General features: G+C 32.5%; 3 protein-coding genes and 1 long non-coding RNA gene across 5 annotated transcripts; all 4 read left to right on the top strand.

Moving 5' to 3' along the window:
- The first annotated feature begins 871 nt into the window (after positions 1 to 871).
- Positions 872 to 1,571, top strand: LOC109119843 (uncharacterized). The gene is made up of 3 exons (XR_002027382.3): positions 872 to 913; positions 1,068 to 1,114; positions 1,269 to 1,571. It is a non-coding gene; the product is annotated as an uncharacterized lncRNA (long non-coding RNA).
- An 850-nt stretch (positions 1,572 to 2,421) lies between these two features.
- On the top strand, positions 2,422 to 6,060 carry LOC101252211 (IRK-interacting protein). Its single transcript, XM_004228590.5, has 2 exons — positions 2,422 to 2,894; positions 4,414 to 6,060. Exons 1-2 carry the CDS (start codon positions 2,622 to 2,624, stop codon positions 5,965 to 5,967), a joined length of 1,827 nt encoding a protein of 608 aa, XP_004228638.1. The 5' UTR covers positions 2,422 to 2,621; the 3' UTR covers positions 5,968 to 6,060.
- A 2,584-nt stretch (positions 6,061 to 8,644) lies between these two features.
- Positions 8,645 to 14,775, top strand: JMJ524 (JmjC-domain protein JMJ524). Of its 2 annotated transcripts, XM_069296086.1 has the most exons (7): positions 8,645 to 9,217; positions 10,313 to 10,522; positions 10,917 to 11,051; positions 11,156 to 11,299; positions 11,467 to 11,559; positions 12,496 to 12,808; positions 14,073 to 14,775. In XM_069296086.1, the coding sequence occupies exons 1-6, from the start codon at positions 8,732 to 8,734 to the stop codon at positions 12,679 to 12,681; spliced, it is 1,254 nt and encodes a 417-aa protein (XP_069152187.1). In that variant the 5' UTR covers positions 8,645 to 8,731; the 3' UTR covers positions 12,682 to 12,808; positions 14,073 to 14,775. The 2 variants fall into 2 exon arrangements, with proteins under 2 accessions (XP_069152187.1, NP_001306150.1); NM_001319221.1 differs by lacking the exon at positions 14,073 to 14,775 and having other exon boundaries at positions 8,698 to 9,217; positions 12,496 to 12,930.
- LOC101259185 (UDP-glycosyltransferase 92A1) lies at positions 13,268 to 15,034 on the top strand. Its single transcript, XM_026029256.2, has one exon. It carries the CDS (start codon positions 13,463 to 13,465, stop codon positions 14,921 to 14,923), a length of 1,461 nt encoding a protein of 486 aa, XP_025885041.2. The 5' UTR covers positions 13,268 to 13,462; the 3' UTR covers positions 14,924 to 15,034.
- The last annotated feature ends 480 nt before the right edge of the window (positions 15,035 to 15,514 follow it).

Genomic DNA, 15,514 nt, shown 5'->3' with positions numbered 1-15,514 from the left:
CGATTATAATAAAGTGATATATATTATTTCATTTTTAAATATCGAGCTTTGTTACAATATCGTTTTAGTTAAAAAACGTTTTAGGTAAACAATTACATTGTTCGAGTTCAAAATTTGAAAATAAATTTATTTATTTAAAGTGTTTTTAAAAAAAAACACATTTTTATAACTTTTTTTGGTATATTCACTTTCTTCTCACCCTTCAATTAAAGATCCAGCATGTAGAACACCGCGATCATTATATATTCACGAATTAGTGAATTTAGATTAGTCGAACATTAGAAAAATATCAAATATAAATGTACTTGGTTTAACCAAGTGATCCCACTAAATAGTACTTTTTTCGTTTCTTTTTAGTTGTCATAATTTTTTTTTGAGAGTTAAACAATATAAATTTTGACTAGCATTTTATGATATATTTTTTTATCATATTAATATGAAAAAAGTTACAATTTATAGTGCTTTCCGTATAATTTTTGATATCTAAAATTTTATTTTAAAATATCAAATTAATATAATCTAATTTATCTTAGAAAATTAATCAAATTGACTCTCGAAAATTGCAACATGACAACTATAAAGAAACTAAAAGAGTATTAATTTTCTCAAATTAAAATAAGGTGAAAATATATATTAATTAATTAATCATAATCAAAGTGATAACAATTTACTAACCAACACATATTATTACATTTATTAAACATCGACTGTGGATAAGTTTTTACTTCGAACACCAAATACTAAAAAAAAATCATAATATTATAATGACCATTTTGCCCTTCCTATTTTTCCTCCCTCCTCACCCAAAGTTTTATCCTTCTCACCTCTCCCTTTTTGCTTCACATGCACTCATATTTTCATTAAATACTTTTGAGAACCAAGACAAATAAGAGCTCATAAGATTAGATTTTAGGTATCTTCCGCTCTCCTCAACCCCACCACATATAAATATTTTTTGTTCAGTATCTGATGTTTATATTAAAGTTTGATTAAATTTAGATTCACACGTTTAACATTCATTTCTAGGGGCGACAGTTTTAACATTTATAATCTTTTTTCATTTTCAGGGTAAAATCGAGATCTCTGATTAAGAATGAAGGATTGAAGATTTTAGGTATCTTCCACTCTCCTCAACCCCACCACATACACATATTTTTCATTCAGTATCTGATATTTATATTAAAGTTCGATAAAATTTGGACTCACGCGTTTAACATTCATTTTTAGGGGCGATATTTTTAACGTTTATGATCTTTTTTTATTTTCAGGATAAAATCGAGATCTTTGATTAAGAATGAAGGATGTCAATCATCCCACGATAACTCATATCGATTAAAAAATAATAAGAGAGAAGAAAGAAGCATGTGTTCTCTTGTGTCCCTCTCTTTTTTGGTCCTCCAAAATTCTTTCACCATCATATCACATATTCTATCATGTATTCCTCAAAAAAGAAATTTATTTTTTTAAAAAAAATAAAAGAAAAAAACTCAAAATCCAAAAATTTGAATCCAAGAATGTAGATAGATGTAAAAAAAAGAAAAAAAAAAGAAAGAAAAATTATAATATTATTAGTTATTTTGCTATCTTTTTTTTTGCTTCTCCACTAATGGCAATTACCGCAAGTGCTGCAAAATCAACACAAAAAGAATAAATTAAAATTTAAGTGACATTTATATTTTGTTTCTATTTTTTTTAGAAATTACTTTTTCGAATAATGTTAAATTGGATTGTAATATTTATTTATATATTTTTTAATCTTATAAAATGTATATTATCGTCTAATCTTTATTGTTTGCAATATCAATAACAATGAAATTATATAAGTGAAATAAGAAAAAGTGATGTATATAGAGTATTATTCCTAACTTGTGAAGACTCGAAATTCGTTTGCGATAGATCATTCATAATATTAATGAAGAGAAATCATAATTTAATAAATTTAAGATCATAGTCTAACGCTAATTTTTAGTTTGATCAAAAAAGACATTTCGATCAGGATCTAGTTTTTGAAATCTGAATTAGTCGGAATTTTAAAACGAGTACGACTCAGCGAATGAAAAATAACAAAAATCCTCACAAAATATTCAAAATGACCATTTTGCCCCTCTTTTTTTTTATTTCCTCGCCTCTCCCTCTTTTCTTCGTATTTACTTGTATTTTTAAATATCGAACATCGAATAAGAAATCAAACAAAAATCCTCATAAGATTTTCAAAATGACCATTTTACCCCTCCTATTTTTTTTTTGTTTCCTCACCTCTCCCTCTTTGCTTCACATGCACTCATATTCCCATTAAATACTCTTAAGAACCAAGACAAAATAGCCTCTTCCCACTCCCCACCCACTCCCTTAACTCCCCCTACCCCCCACCCACCCAAAACCAAACCCCACAAAAACAAACCCCTCTTGTTCTCTTCTACCCCACCCCCCACCCCCCACCCCCTCCTCTTTTTAGTCCTCCAAAATTCCTTTCACTAGATATCATACAATCCATCATAAAAAAAAAACCCCTAAAAAAACCAACCATTGAATTCCAAGAATGTAGATATACATAACACCACAAAACACACACAAAAAAAAAAAAAAACACTAGTAAATTTTTTTTCTTTCATTTTTCACTAATGGCAAGTGCTACTACATCATCATCAACAAATAAAATTCAAGAATATGATGAGGTTACAAGTTACAAAAACAAGAATTGTGAAGTTTTTGTTAATAGACAAGAAATTAAAGATGCAATTGCTAAAGCAATTGAATTAAGAGCTTTACATGCTGCCCTTTTACAACAACAACAAGGGAATAGTCCTATGAAGAAGTTCCCTTCTTCTGCTTCTCCAACTCTTTCACTTCATTCTCACCATTTTTCTTCTCAAGATTATCCTATTTTCACACCAGTAAGTCCTCCTCCTTGTTGGCTTTAAGTTTAGTTTTTGACGAGAGACGGATTCAGAATTTAAAGATTATCTTTAAAGATATTGACTTTGATGTGTTAGTGTATTCACCACATTTTTTAGACTTCACTTGTAATATTACGTTGTCTTATATTCTTCTTATCGTAAAGATTCGATCTTCAAAAGATATTGACTTTTTGATATATTTTACTTGAGTCGATGTGTGTTTGAAACAAGACTCTACCTAGGGGTATGACTGTATACATAACTATTTTTGGACCCCATTTATGAGATTAGACCGATTATGATGTTTTTGTTGTAAAGATTTCACCTTTAATGATATTAATTTTAATATGTTTTATTAGAGTGTACATGTATTATTTGTGCTCTATGATGTTATTTTTGTAGGATTTTAACTTTTAAACATATTGATTTTGATATGTTTTATCTCGTTTTGTACATATGATTTTTTTTTTGTAAGATTTTAACTTTTAAATATATTGATTTTGATATGTTTTACTTGAGTCGAGGTGTATACGTAATATGCTTTGTACCTGGAGGTAAGACTTTTTCTTTTTTGTAAATTCTCATGATTTTTTTTTTCTTTTTTGGTACAAATTGCATTTTTTATCTGATTTATGAAAATATATTATGTGTTTGCCAAATATTAAATAATCTTGACTTCAAGCTTAGACAAATCTTATGTAGATATTGCTTCTAAATGAAGGAATTAAATGTCAAACCTGAAATAAATATGATATAATTAATAATTCATGTATTTAATGTATATATTGCACAATACTACTTTTTATAACTATATAATAGTAAAATTAATAATTGTTATAGTGAGTAAAGTTTAGTTAATTTGATGTGACAATAGTAGTTTTAGGACTTTATTGTTATATTAGATAAAGTTTAGTGACTTTTACTCTTATAGTGAACTTTGGTTATTTTAACAAGACAAAAATTAATTTTGTGACTTACTTTATACAGATAGAGATCAGTGATTATACGTGAAATTAACACCAAATTACGTAGTACCAAAACAAGTTAGCCACTCTTGTTTTCACTTGAGATCAAGATTTATTGTGATTTACGTTGCTCAGACTTTCTAAAAATGCTACAACGCCATTGTCGGATCCTTCAAACTCTTAAAAAAAGTCATCAGGTGCATGGCTGACTTGAAGAGTTTAAAGGATCCAATGGGAGTTTTGCAACATTTTTGGAGAGTACGAGCATCATAACATAGGTTTTTATAGCTTCTATAGGTCGAAATCTCGATTTTCGTTTTTTTCATTTTTAATGATCTTTGAATCAACATTAATATTCATCAAGACTAGTTATGATCTATGTTGCTCATACTCTTCAAAAAGAAGTCGATGGCCACGTGTCGTAACCTCCAAAAAGGTGCTTTTCTTTTGAAAGATACGACAAGTGTTTGCAACATTTCTGGAGAGTCCGAGCAACATAGGTTATGATCACTTCATTTTTGATGATCTTTGAATCAACATTTTGTGTGCAGAGCTATGAAGATGAACCATTGCCAGGATACAAACAACTACACTTAGATCACAATCCAAACTATGCTGAAGTTTGGGATGAATATGGAGTAGTAAATGGTAACAATGAATCCGTTTTATCGGATTACAGAAAGGCGAATTCGACCTTCAAAAATGGATTTACTAACAGTCTGATCAACTTAGAACCCCACATGTGTCCAGCTGATGATCAGAGATCGGTCACGAGCTCGTGTACTGATCATGTCACTACGCGTAAAGCCTCTCCCATCGCTCGTTACATCAAGTCTCGGAGAAACTCATTAGGGGACTTGAACTCTATCTCATCTTGCAACAAGTGTAAGCCTGCAACAATTAGTACTGAGGTTGATGGTGGTGGTAGTAGTACTAGCAAGAGTGGTAAGAACTCGAATGTCATCGTGCCATTGACGGACTCACATGTTTCTGTTCAATCGCAGCCAAAGAGTAAAGGCGGGATGAACTTGTCGTGGCTGTTCCCTAAGCTAAAGAAGAAAAACAAGGTTGAGATTTCACCAAACCGAACAGATCAATCCGATGAGGTTTTAAAGGATCACCATATAGGGATGGTTTCAATCGAGACGTTGAAGAAAGAGCTAATGGAAGCAAACGAGAGCAGAGATGCAGCGTTGATTGAAGTCTCGGGAATGAAGTCGTCTTTAGGTGAGCTAAAGCAAAAGTTAGAGTACTTAGAAACTTACTGTGAAGAGCTGAAAAAGGCCTTAAGGCAAGCAATTCAAGCTACAGAGTCCCCTGTATCCTCCAACAAGCTAAGAACTTTTCCTAATGGAAAATCCATCGATGGGGACGGAGAAAATGTGATCCCGGTTAATGATGAGGTAATGCTAGAAGGGTTCTTACAGATGGTATCGGAGTCAAGATTATCGGTGAAACAGTTCAGCAAGACTCTAATAGGACAGATTGAAGCAACAGACAATTTGTTAACCGATAACTTGAACCTTTTGCTTCAACCTTACAAGCTATCTCTCAACTCGAAGTACTCGAAAGCAGTACTATACCACATTGAATCCATCATAAACCAATCACTTTTTCAAGACTTCGAAAACTGTGTGTTCCAAAAGAATGGCTCAGCAAAACACTTAGACCCTCAACAAGATCGCCACGCTCAGTTCTCATCATTTGTCGCGCTGAGGAACCTAAGTTGGAACGAGGTGTTGAGGAAAGGTACAAAGTACTATAGTGAAGAGTTCAGTAAGTTCTGTGATCAGAAAATGAGTTGCATTATCGCAACGCTTAATTGGACAAGACCATGGCCTGAACAACTCCTCCAAGCGTTCTTCGTTGCTGCTAAGTGCATCTGGTTGCTGCATTTGTTAGCCTTTTCGTTCAATCCTTCCCTCGGGATTCTACGAGTGGAAGAGAATAGAACTTTCGATATGCATTACATGGAGGACGTCTTCGCGGATAGGCAAAGATCACAAGGTCCTAGCAAGGTTAAGGTCATGGTTATGCCTGGTTTTTATGTGCATGATAGAGTACTTAGGTGTAAGGTTATATGCAGGTACAAAAATGTATCATAGTTAGGGTTTCTCTTTTCTCATTTTTCTTGTTTAGTAATCTAACTTGTAATAGTGTTCTCTTGTTGATTATTTGATTTGAGTGAGTTCTATAAACTAGTTGCCATATATATTGTGATCAAATAAACTCGTAAGTCGTAAGGGTGACTGAGTTGGTGCAACGTGTGGTATCTCACAAGGGAGGTGGATCAATGTCTTCTCGGTCGAGCTCGTCATAATAAGCTTGCCTAATACAGGTTATATCCTTCTATGTGGTTTGCAAGTTACTGCACAAGAGTAGGTTTTCGAGTGCGCATCCAAAGGGTAGTGACTGTAATTTTATTTTTTTAAATAAAAACTTTCATCAAATAATATATGACAAATAATTATGGGAAACTTACATAAATATACTATAATTAAAAAATATTTACCATTTATAACAATAATATTTTTTTTCACTTGACCACTTTTAATGTGGATAATACAGTTATCATAAATTTTAATACACTTATAATACAATGTGGCAATTTTTTACCAAACAAACATAGTATATTGTAAAAACAATTATAATTCAAATATATTGCATACATAAGTCACTTTTAGTACATATTACAGATTTATTACATTATTGCTATAAATGATAATAAATAAAAAATATCGCTAAAATCAGTAATTATTTTTTAAAATGTATTAATTTATGGAATTTTTCCAATAATTATTGAAGAAAATTATGTTAGTGGGCCAGAAAGTGAAATCTTTTGGGCTAATTGTTTAGTAAATAATCTTTTTATTTTCGTTGCAACTTATGAACTTTTTAGATCATGGTCTAAAAGATCTTTTTTGGACAAACTAAAATCTTGTGAGAAAACGTTCGATTATAATCTAAAACTTCGTAATTTTGCAAAACATACATGATAATGTAATGTTTTATTTAAGGCTGGTCAATACACGAGCAAATATTATATCAGAGTCTAACGTTATATGGAAGAATAATTTCTCTAAGGGTTATATTCGCAGAACTTTTATTTAAGAGAAAAGAAACAAAAATTAAATGATGAAGTAAATCTTACTTGAATGGAATACACACCTAAGTGGTTGAATTTACTTATAATTTATAGAGGTTAAAAGACTCAAATCTGTCGTCAATTTTTTTTAAAAAAGTTCATTTATAATATTCATTAAAAGTTTAACTCACCTATGCTATTTTCGCGGCATGGATGAGCCTTTTTTCGGAAGTCGAGAATATATTTGAGCATTTTCTCTTTCATAAAAATAATGATCTAATTAATGACATGCCTGAATCATAATCGATCACGTATATAAAATGATTCTGAAAAATGAAATTATTTTTAATTAACAAATAATGATATGAATCAACATTTTCTCAAATAAAAATTATATAAATAAGTCAATCTTTTAACAAAAAAATTCAATAAAAGATGAACTACAAGCTATTAAATATTTATAATATTGAATGGATTATTTCTTAATACATGTAAAATATCTATTTAAAAAAAAAGCCTTTTATATTATACATATGTTGTTATTCGAATGATTAAAAAAAAAAAGAAATACAACCAAATATTATAATGAAATAATAAGTATACGTTTATCTTTAAATAGAGATTTAAATTTTAAGTTTATCTTTTTTTAATAGGCTAAATACTTATAAAATAGATTTTTTTTAATCTTAAAATGAATATAAAAAATTAATCAAATCTAGCCAATGATGTATGATAGATATTGATAGTACTTGTATAACAATTGGTCCATACATGTCCAAGTTCATGAATCATGAGTCCCAATAATTATTGTATACGTGTATCATTGAAAACTACTCAACTTGCAAAAAAAAATAAAAAAAATACCAAATTATAATAATAATAATTAGGACTCGTATTTTATACGTGAGATAAAAAATAATAATTAACCCAACAGATAATTAATCGTAATCTAAAATGTTCTTAAACTATAAAAAAGAAGCAAATTCATGCACTACATAATTAACCCACCACATGGATTAATTATGAAATTTGCATAAGGTTGACATGCACGATTTAATCTGATTTCATATCGCACGCTATTTGCTAGTGAAAACTTTAAAGTTATGTAGTAATATTTTTTTTGGAATTTTCACAATTCAGATTGTTTTAATTTTGCTCGTTATTTACATTAAAATCAATTTTATTTTCTTTACCTTTCTTTTTTATCAATATCTTTTTTTTTTCAAGTTATAATTTATTTTATCAAAATTTGGTTTTGGATATTTTTATGAAAATTTATAATAATAAAAAAAATTGGGAAAAAGGAAATATACATCCGAACTATCGTAAATGATATTCAGATACCCTCCGTCGTACTTTTGAGACATAGTTTCTCCTATCATTCAAAACTAGAACATATATACCCTTTATACTAACAAACATACGTGTGTCATAATCTTATCCACCGATTTGACATCGGATCGATGAATAAGATTGCACCACGTGTCCCTATTTGATCTTTTGTTAGAGTGAAGAACATATACGCTCTAATTTTTGAACGACAGAACCACCAATGTCATGAAAGTAATCTGCATACCATTTACGATAATTCGGATTATATTTGTCCTTTTTCTCTAAGTATACTAATGATGGTTACTATACAATAAATAATATCTTAGATACTCTTTTAGATATTTCCAATCAATCCAATGCACTTTTTTCCCATATTTAAAGGACCCAAAAAGCAAAAGCAAAAATATCTTCTTTACTCATCGAACCTTCTAGAACACAACTGCATATCCACTATGTCAACGTCAGCAGCCGACGCCGTGGCCGGAGAAATCACCGGTACCGACGACGGTGTTCTAGAAACTCCATTCCTTGACTCGGAACGTTGGAACATCCTCCAGAGTGTAACGGAGGAAGGAGGCTACGCATACGCAACCATGACGTCGCTCGCGGCGGCCGGAGATATACGAGCGGCGGAGGCGGCGAAAGAGATGGCGTGGGAACAGTTACATTCAGGTCCATGGCATTCGGTTGTTCCTATATGGAGAGATGCGTATTCAATGGCGTGTATGCATTTGGCGAAACTTCATTATGCTAATGGTGAGTTTAATGAAGCGATTAAAGCTTTAGATATGGGGATTATTATGGGAGGAATGATGCTTAGGGATGAATTGAACCTCGCGATTCGAAAGGCGTCGGAGAAGGAGAAAGCGAAGAGTGATCTCGGAGAAAAAGGTGAATCAGAGATTAAATTTGTTTCTCAAGAAATTAACGTGGCGGAGGTGAGGTTCGTCCCTCGCAATTTACGATTTGTTGTATTGTTCAGCTTTCTATTAAGTATTAAGCTTTGTTTGAACAAAAAAGATGTTTAAGTATTAAGCTTTGTTTGAACAAAAAAGATGTGATTTTGATAGTAATCATTCAATCATTTGTTTGTCTGGAGTTGACTTGAAATGATATCAAAATGTCACTTAAATCTTGTGGTCGTAAACGTTTTGAAAGCTAAAATTAAAAGGTTCGCCAACAAAGAAAAGAGGCAAGGAAGTAAGGATTATGATACTAATACTTCACCAAAAAAGGATTATGCTACTTATGGTTTTGAATGTCATTTATGTGTGCTTATAAAAGGTTAATGGTATATACTTCAGCATTTTTTTGAGTTAAATTGTTTGAAAATGTAGAAAAGATCATTCTTTTTGGAACTGAACAAAATGTTGGAAGGGAGAGTGATTTGTTCTTTTGATAATTGAGAAATCTTCGAGTGCCAGTAGGCCATGGTTTAAATTTTGGTGGACAGATTTTAGTTAATATGTGATGTGTGCGGTGTGCCTAATCCACACATCACAAACTGAGCTCTTACCACTAGACGAAAGCCCGTGGAATGGGGGATGAAATTGTGACTATCATTAGTCTTTTTACAATTTACTGAACTTGAGAAATGTAAATAGTTTTGATCAAGTCAGTGTTAATCCCCCTCTTCATGTTTTGTGCTATGTGGTATGAAATGAAAGAACAACTGTTGAGCGGTGAAGGAAGTACGTAGATTCTTTCCTTGCTTAAGCTTAGGAATAAACACAATCAGGAACTTTGGGTTTGTTAATCTACTTTCGGAGTCTTTTTTGGTCAAGGAATCTACTATCTGAATCTTACTAGCGAGATGTTCTAAATCTAGAAATGTTTTATAGTTTTACATCCATTTTAGCTAATTGTAGGATAAAGCATCCATTTCTGGAATCCTGTTTGCATTTTCTAGGTGAGGTCATCAGTGAGTGCCTCTAAGCTTTCACATAGTTGAGGTGGTCTAGCATTTACTTGAGTGCTAATTGTGTGTTTGAGATGAGAAGTGTGGTTATTTATCTTTTGTTTTGACTTTGCAGGTGCAGCAGTCGCTACCTATTAAGTCTCTGTCTTGTAAGTTAGTAGGGAAAAGGCCAGCCTTATCGTTGGAGGCATTTCTGAGAGAGCATTATTTATCAGGAACTCCGGTGGTAATCAGAGATTCCATGGATCACTGGCCTGCTAAGAGTAGGTGGAATGACATGAATTATCTTAGAAGGGTTGCTGGCTTCCGTACAGTCCCGGTTGAGGTGATTACATTTACAACTGAACTCAATAACTGTTGCATATTCCAACATTAAATTGATCGGCAGATTTATAACCTTATCTAGAAGATAAGTCTTTTTAAAGCAAATGACAGGAATGCAAGTCCCTTCTTCTTGAAATTTGTAAAGAGAATGTATACATATAGCATGTGCAAAGAGAACCAACGAGCTCAGGGCTTAGTTTTCACAATATTGTTACCGAGTCCAAACTTATAGCTAGCTTTCCATGTTCTGAGTGGAATAGATATAAGTGCTATGTATTAAAAAGGTGTCTCTTGTGTGCTATGTCAGATCTAATGCAATCAATGTGTGAATTAATTCCGACCTGGTTATTCTACCCTTCACTCAAAACTTGATATCGACTTGAATCATCTTCCAGGTCGGAAAGAACTATTTGTGCCCAGAATGGAAGCAAGAGCTGATCACTTTTTCTGAATTTCTTGAGAGGATACGGTCCAATGATACTACCTCTGTGGAAACTACGTACTTAGCTCAGCATCAATTATTTGATCAGGTGTAATTTCTTCTGTACATTTATTTCTGTATATTTGTGTAAACAATTTTACCTTGAACTTATATTTTTGGAATTAGTGGCTTAGCTCTGTAGCTAAATGACAGATACAAGAGCTACAACAAGATATTGTTATTCCTGATTATTGTTTTACTGGAGGTGGGGAAATTAGGTCGCTTAATGCTTGGTTTGGTCCAGCCGGGACTGTGACGCCTTTGCATCATGATCCGCACCATAACATACTTGCTCAGGTACGTATTTTTACTATAAGCTTCCTGAGCTTAACAAAAAGTAAATCAGGTTGAACCATAGGTGATTGCTTTGATTGATTATCTTTAGGGGGAAAAATTACTGTAACTGTGTGCATGTTGATATGTTTCATTTTTATTTCTTGTGATCTTCTGCATTTCAATTACAGGTTGTTGGCAAAAAGTATGTACGGCTTTACTCTGCATCACTTTCGGATGAGCTTCACCCACATAGTGAAACCATGCTTAGTAATTCCAGCCAGGTATATGCTTCTCCTTTATTTAAATTGCATTTCAACAGAATTGTCATTTCAACGGTCTGTTATTCAGTATTTTTAACCTTAGTTAGTTGTTGCCAACTCCAGTTATGCTGTTGTCTTTGTTTTACTCGGCATAGTATTTAAAAGAAATTTTGAAAACGTTAGCTGTTAGTTGTTAGTAGTAAGTACTACTCCTTGTGTGTTGTGTGTTTTATGATGGTATTTGGCTAGACGTGGAGTTTTAAGATGTTTATTTGAGTGGCATATCAGAAAGAATAGATTAGTGATGGTTGAAAAGTTCATATTAAAATTTGTGCGAGTTTATATACTACTAATTCTTCCTAAAAAGCTGTAGATCTTACATAGAGATGGCACTGTAACAAGCATTTTACAATGTTCCAACGTAGAAAATGTCATCAATTGGAAAACACGAGCTGATCCAACCTATTGCCTCTCTAACTTCACGGGGTAGGGTTTAGGTTTGCGGTACACTCTACCCTCCTTAGACCCCACTTGTGGAATTTCACTGCGTATGTTGTTGTTGTTGGAGATGAATTGACTAGTGTTCTCAGAGAGCATGACAAAGGAAAAGTCCTCCTGAAAAATGGGTTCCACAGATCTTTTTAGGTTATCGAAATTGTGGGATGGCTAAAAAGGGGAAATCCGACTATACTTCTAGGACAGAGTGAATAGTGAATGCTGTATCTTTTAGGGAAAAAGTAACCGATTTCTCTTTCCATTCGTACTCGGCTGCACATAACTGCACTTGAAAACAGACGTCAGGGTAGAAGAGAACTATTATATGCATCTCAAGGTTCTGCTTCACTTACATATTATCATACCTCTGTTAGATGAACTTACAATATCGTTTTTCCCTGCCAATTGTATTGCTGTTGATATCTTTAGATGGTTGATACGCATTTGAAATCTTGTTTGAAGGTTGATCTAGACAACATTGACGAGAAAGAGTTCCCAAATATATTAGACCTCGAATTCCAGGACTGTATTTTAGAGGAAGGTGAAATGCTTTACATCCCCCCTAAATGGTGGCACTACGTCCGCTCTCTCACGACAAGCTTTTCAGTTAGCTTTTGGTGGAGTGATGCTGAAAAATTAGACGACTGATCGGTCTCGTCTCGTTTATACAAAGGGAACCAGTCCAACCATCATTCTTCTGCAAATAGCCTTGTTGTCTTTGAGACTTGTGATGATGAATTTCCAAAGAGTGGCAATCTTGCTTTATTACTTAAAGGTTTGTCTAATCATTATCATGAATTTAGTAAATAAGGTGAAAATGAAATTCTACTTATTTGGAACTGAGTTATAGTTATTGTTGTAGGATTTCACGAGATGAAATGACAAAAAGGTTTAGAATTATTGGTTTCACGAGTCTCATACCTTTACTATCATCGTTTTTTATCTATCTAAAATATAGTCTTTTGGATTAAAACACATTTTGATGCTAAGTTGGCCAAATATTGTGCTCGATCGACAACAAGTGTGTACAAACATATTTTGGTAGGTATAGTTAGTCGGATTTAGATTAAAATAGAAAATTGGCTCATTTTAGTCGAAATTGGATAATTTTAGTTCTTTTGGGGGCTTTCATCCAATTGAGGTATAGTAACGACGAGGGTAAAATTTTTTTTATTTTAACAATAAGGATAAAATTAACTAATAAATAAAAAGTTAAAAGGATATTTTTAGTCATTTTTTCAAATATTTTCTATCAAATTGATACGCTAAAATTAATATAATTTGATATAAACACTCGCTAAACTCTCCATCATCACACATGAAAAGTCAAAAATCTTCAATAGGAACTCAATCATCAATTATAATATAATCCAACAAAGACAACATTTCAATAGCAATCTTTCATTCTCCTCTCTTCTTTCCACACACCATGGAAGGTGAAAAACCTCACATAGTTCTCTTCCCTTTCATGTCACAAAGTCATATAATCCCTTTCTTAGCTTTAGCTTCAAAATTTACCCAAAAAGGTTACCAAATCACTTTCATAAACACACCATTAAACATCAAGAAACTCAAATCATCATCAGAAAACCCTTTAATTCATTTTCTTGAAATACCCTTTAACACTACTGAACATAATCTTCCACCAGATGCTGAAATCACTGATTCTTTACCTTACAATCTTGCCCTTGAACTTCTTAAAGCTTCCCCTTCACTTGAATCTAACTTCAGATTCATACTTACTCATCTTGTTAACCTAAAGATTGGATTTTTCAAGAAACCCCCAAATTGTGTTGTGTCAGATTTCTTTTTTGGGTGGTCAGCTAAGGTAACTCATGAATTTGGTATTTTACATTCTATTTTTGTTGGTGCTGGTGGTTTTGGATTAGCTTGCTATTACTCTATGTGGATAAATTTACCTCATAAAGATGTTAATAATCTTGAGTTTATATTGCCTGATTTTCAAGAAGCTGGAAAATTTCATGTCACACAGTTGTCACCTAGTCTTGCTATAGCTGATGGAAGTGATGATTACTCAGTTTTTCAGATGAAGAATCTTCCACTTTGGGAAAACTCAGATGGGGTTTTGGTTAATACTGTTGAGGAGTTTGATAATATTGGATTGATGTATTTTAGAAGGAAGTTATGTATACCTGTTTGGGCAATAGGACCAATACTTCATCAAGAAAATGTCAATCCTAGGAAAGAACCAGGAATTTCTTTAGTGAAATGTAAAGAATGGTTAGATAACAAGGATGAAAATTCAGTTCTTTACATATGTTTTGGTTCACAAAACACGATTTCCGCGTCACAGATGATGCAACTAGCAAAAGGATTAGATGGGGTTGAAGTAAACTTCATTTGGGTGATTAGACCACCTTTAGGATTTGATGTAAATGCTGATTTCAGACCAGAAGAATGGTTACCAGAAGGCTTTATTGAAAGAAATCAAGAACAAAGAGGACTAGTAGTGGTTGATTGGGCACCACAAGTTGAAATCTTGGCTCATGAATCAATAGGTTCATTTTTGAGTAATTGTGGTTGGAATTCAGTTCTTGAATCATTGATCAATGGTGTCCCATTGATTGGATGGCCAATGGCAGCTGATCAATTTTTCAATGCTAAGTTTTTGGTTGAAGAAATTGGTGTTTGTGTTGAAATGGCTAGAGGGACTACATTTGATGTAAGTTATGGGGATGTAATTGAAAAGATTGAGTTAGTTATGGGTAGTGAAAGTGAAAAGGGGAGAAGATTAAGAGGTAAAGCTTGTGAAGTTAAAGAAATGATTAAAGATGCTAATAGAGATGAAGATGATTACAAAGGATCTTCTATTAGAGCTATGGATGAGTTTTTTAATTTGATGATGAAAGAAAGGATTGGCTCACAATAATTGACTTTTTTTTTTTTGTTAATAAAATAAAGAAAGAGAAATCTAGAAGAAAAGTTCAAGCTACTTCTTCACTTTTATATATATATATAATTTTTTTTTGGATGTTTCAAAGAATAGTTTTGAAAAAAGAAATGATCAATGTTGCGGTGGGATGGATAAGGTCTTAACATCTTTATTCAGGAGTTTCGAGCTGAATTGTTTTAATCCAAGATATGTGAAGATCTTAGTAGGGAGTAATTCTCTCTTAAATGAGCTTTGAGTGGCATGGACTCTAATTAGTCGTGATTTTAATGTGAATATCAAAGATCAAGTGAGCATTTCCCGAATCTTTCACGAGCGAATATCAAATGTTGGATATGAAACCAAAAGAAAATGTCTAAATTTGTGGATAATGAGTTGACTTGTAATTGGTTTTAAGAGTGTTAGGAATTGAGCTTGTAACAATATATTGAGTGCATATTTGAAGTTATAAGTATCTGTTCTTAGGGAAAACTTTCAAGTTCTAACTACAAGTATTGAAAACTAGTAAAGCTATTTGCGTTTTGCGTGAGAATTTAATATCATAAAATTACTTATAAAATAAGTTCAGGG

The sequence above is a fragment of the Solanum lycopersicum genome, chromosome 1 (genome assembly GCF_036512215.1).
Source record: "Solanum lycopersicum chromosome 1, SLM_r2.1".
Classification (NCBI taxonomy): domain Eukaryota; kingdom Viridiplantae; phylum Streptophyta; class Magnoliopsida; order Solanales; family Solanaceae; genus Solanum; species Solanum lycopersicum.
The sequence above is the reverse complement of the archived record's forward strand: the minus strand, read 5'-3'. Positions and strand labels throughout refer to the sequence as shown.

Bases quoted from the DNA above. Each gene is read 5' to 3' on its own strand.
- LOC101252211 (XM_004228590.5), top strand. From the start codon at position 2,622: ATGGCAAGTGCTACTACATCATCATCAACAAATAAAATTCAAGAATAT. The intron at 2,895-4,413 runs GTAAGTCCTCCT...TTTTGTGTGCAG, and splicing joins ATTATCCTATTTTCACACCA to AGCTATGAAGATGAACCATT.
- LOC101259185 (XM_026029256.2), top strand. From the start codon at position 13,463: ATGGAAGGTGAAAAACCTCACATAGTTCTCTTCCCTTTCATGTCACAA.
- JMJ524 (XM_069296086.1), top strand. From the start codon at position 8,732: ATGTCAACGTCAGCAGCCGACGCCGTGGCCGGAGAAATCACCGGTACC. The intron at 10,523-10,916 runs GTGATTACATTT...ATCATCTTCCAG, and splicing joins TCCGTACAGTCCCGGTTGAG to GTCGGAAAGAACTATTTGTG. The intron at 11,052-11,155 runs GTGTAATTTCTT...GCTAAATGACAG, and splicing joins AGCATCAATTATTTGATCAG to ATACAAGAGCTACAACAAGA.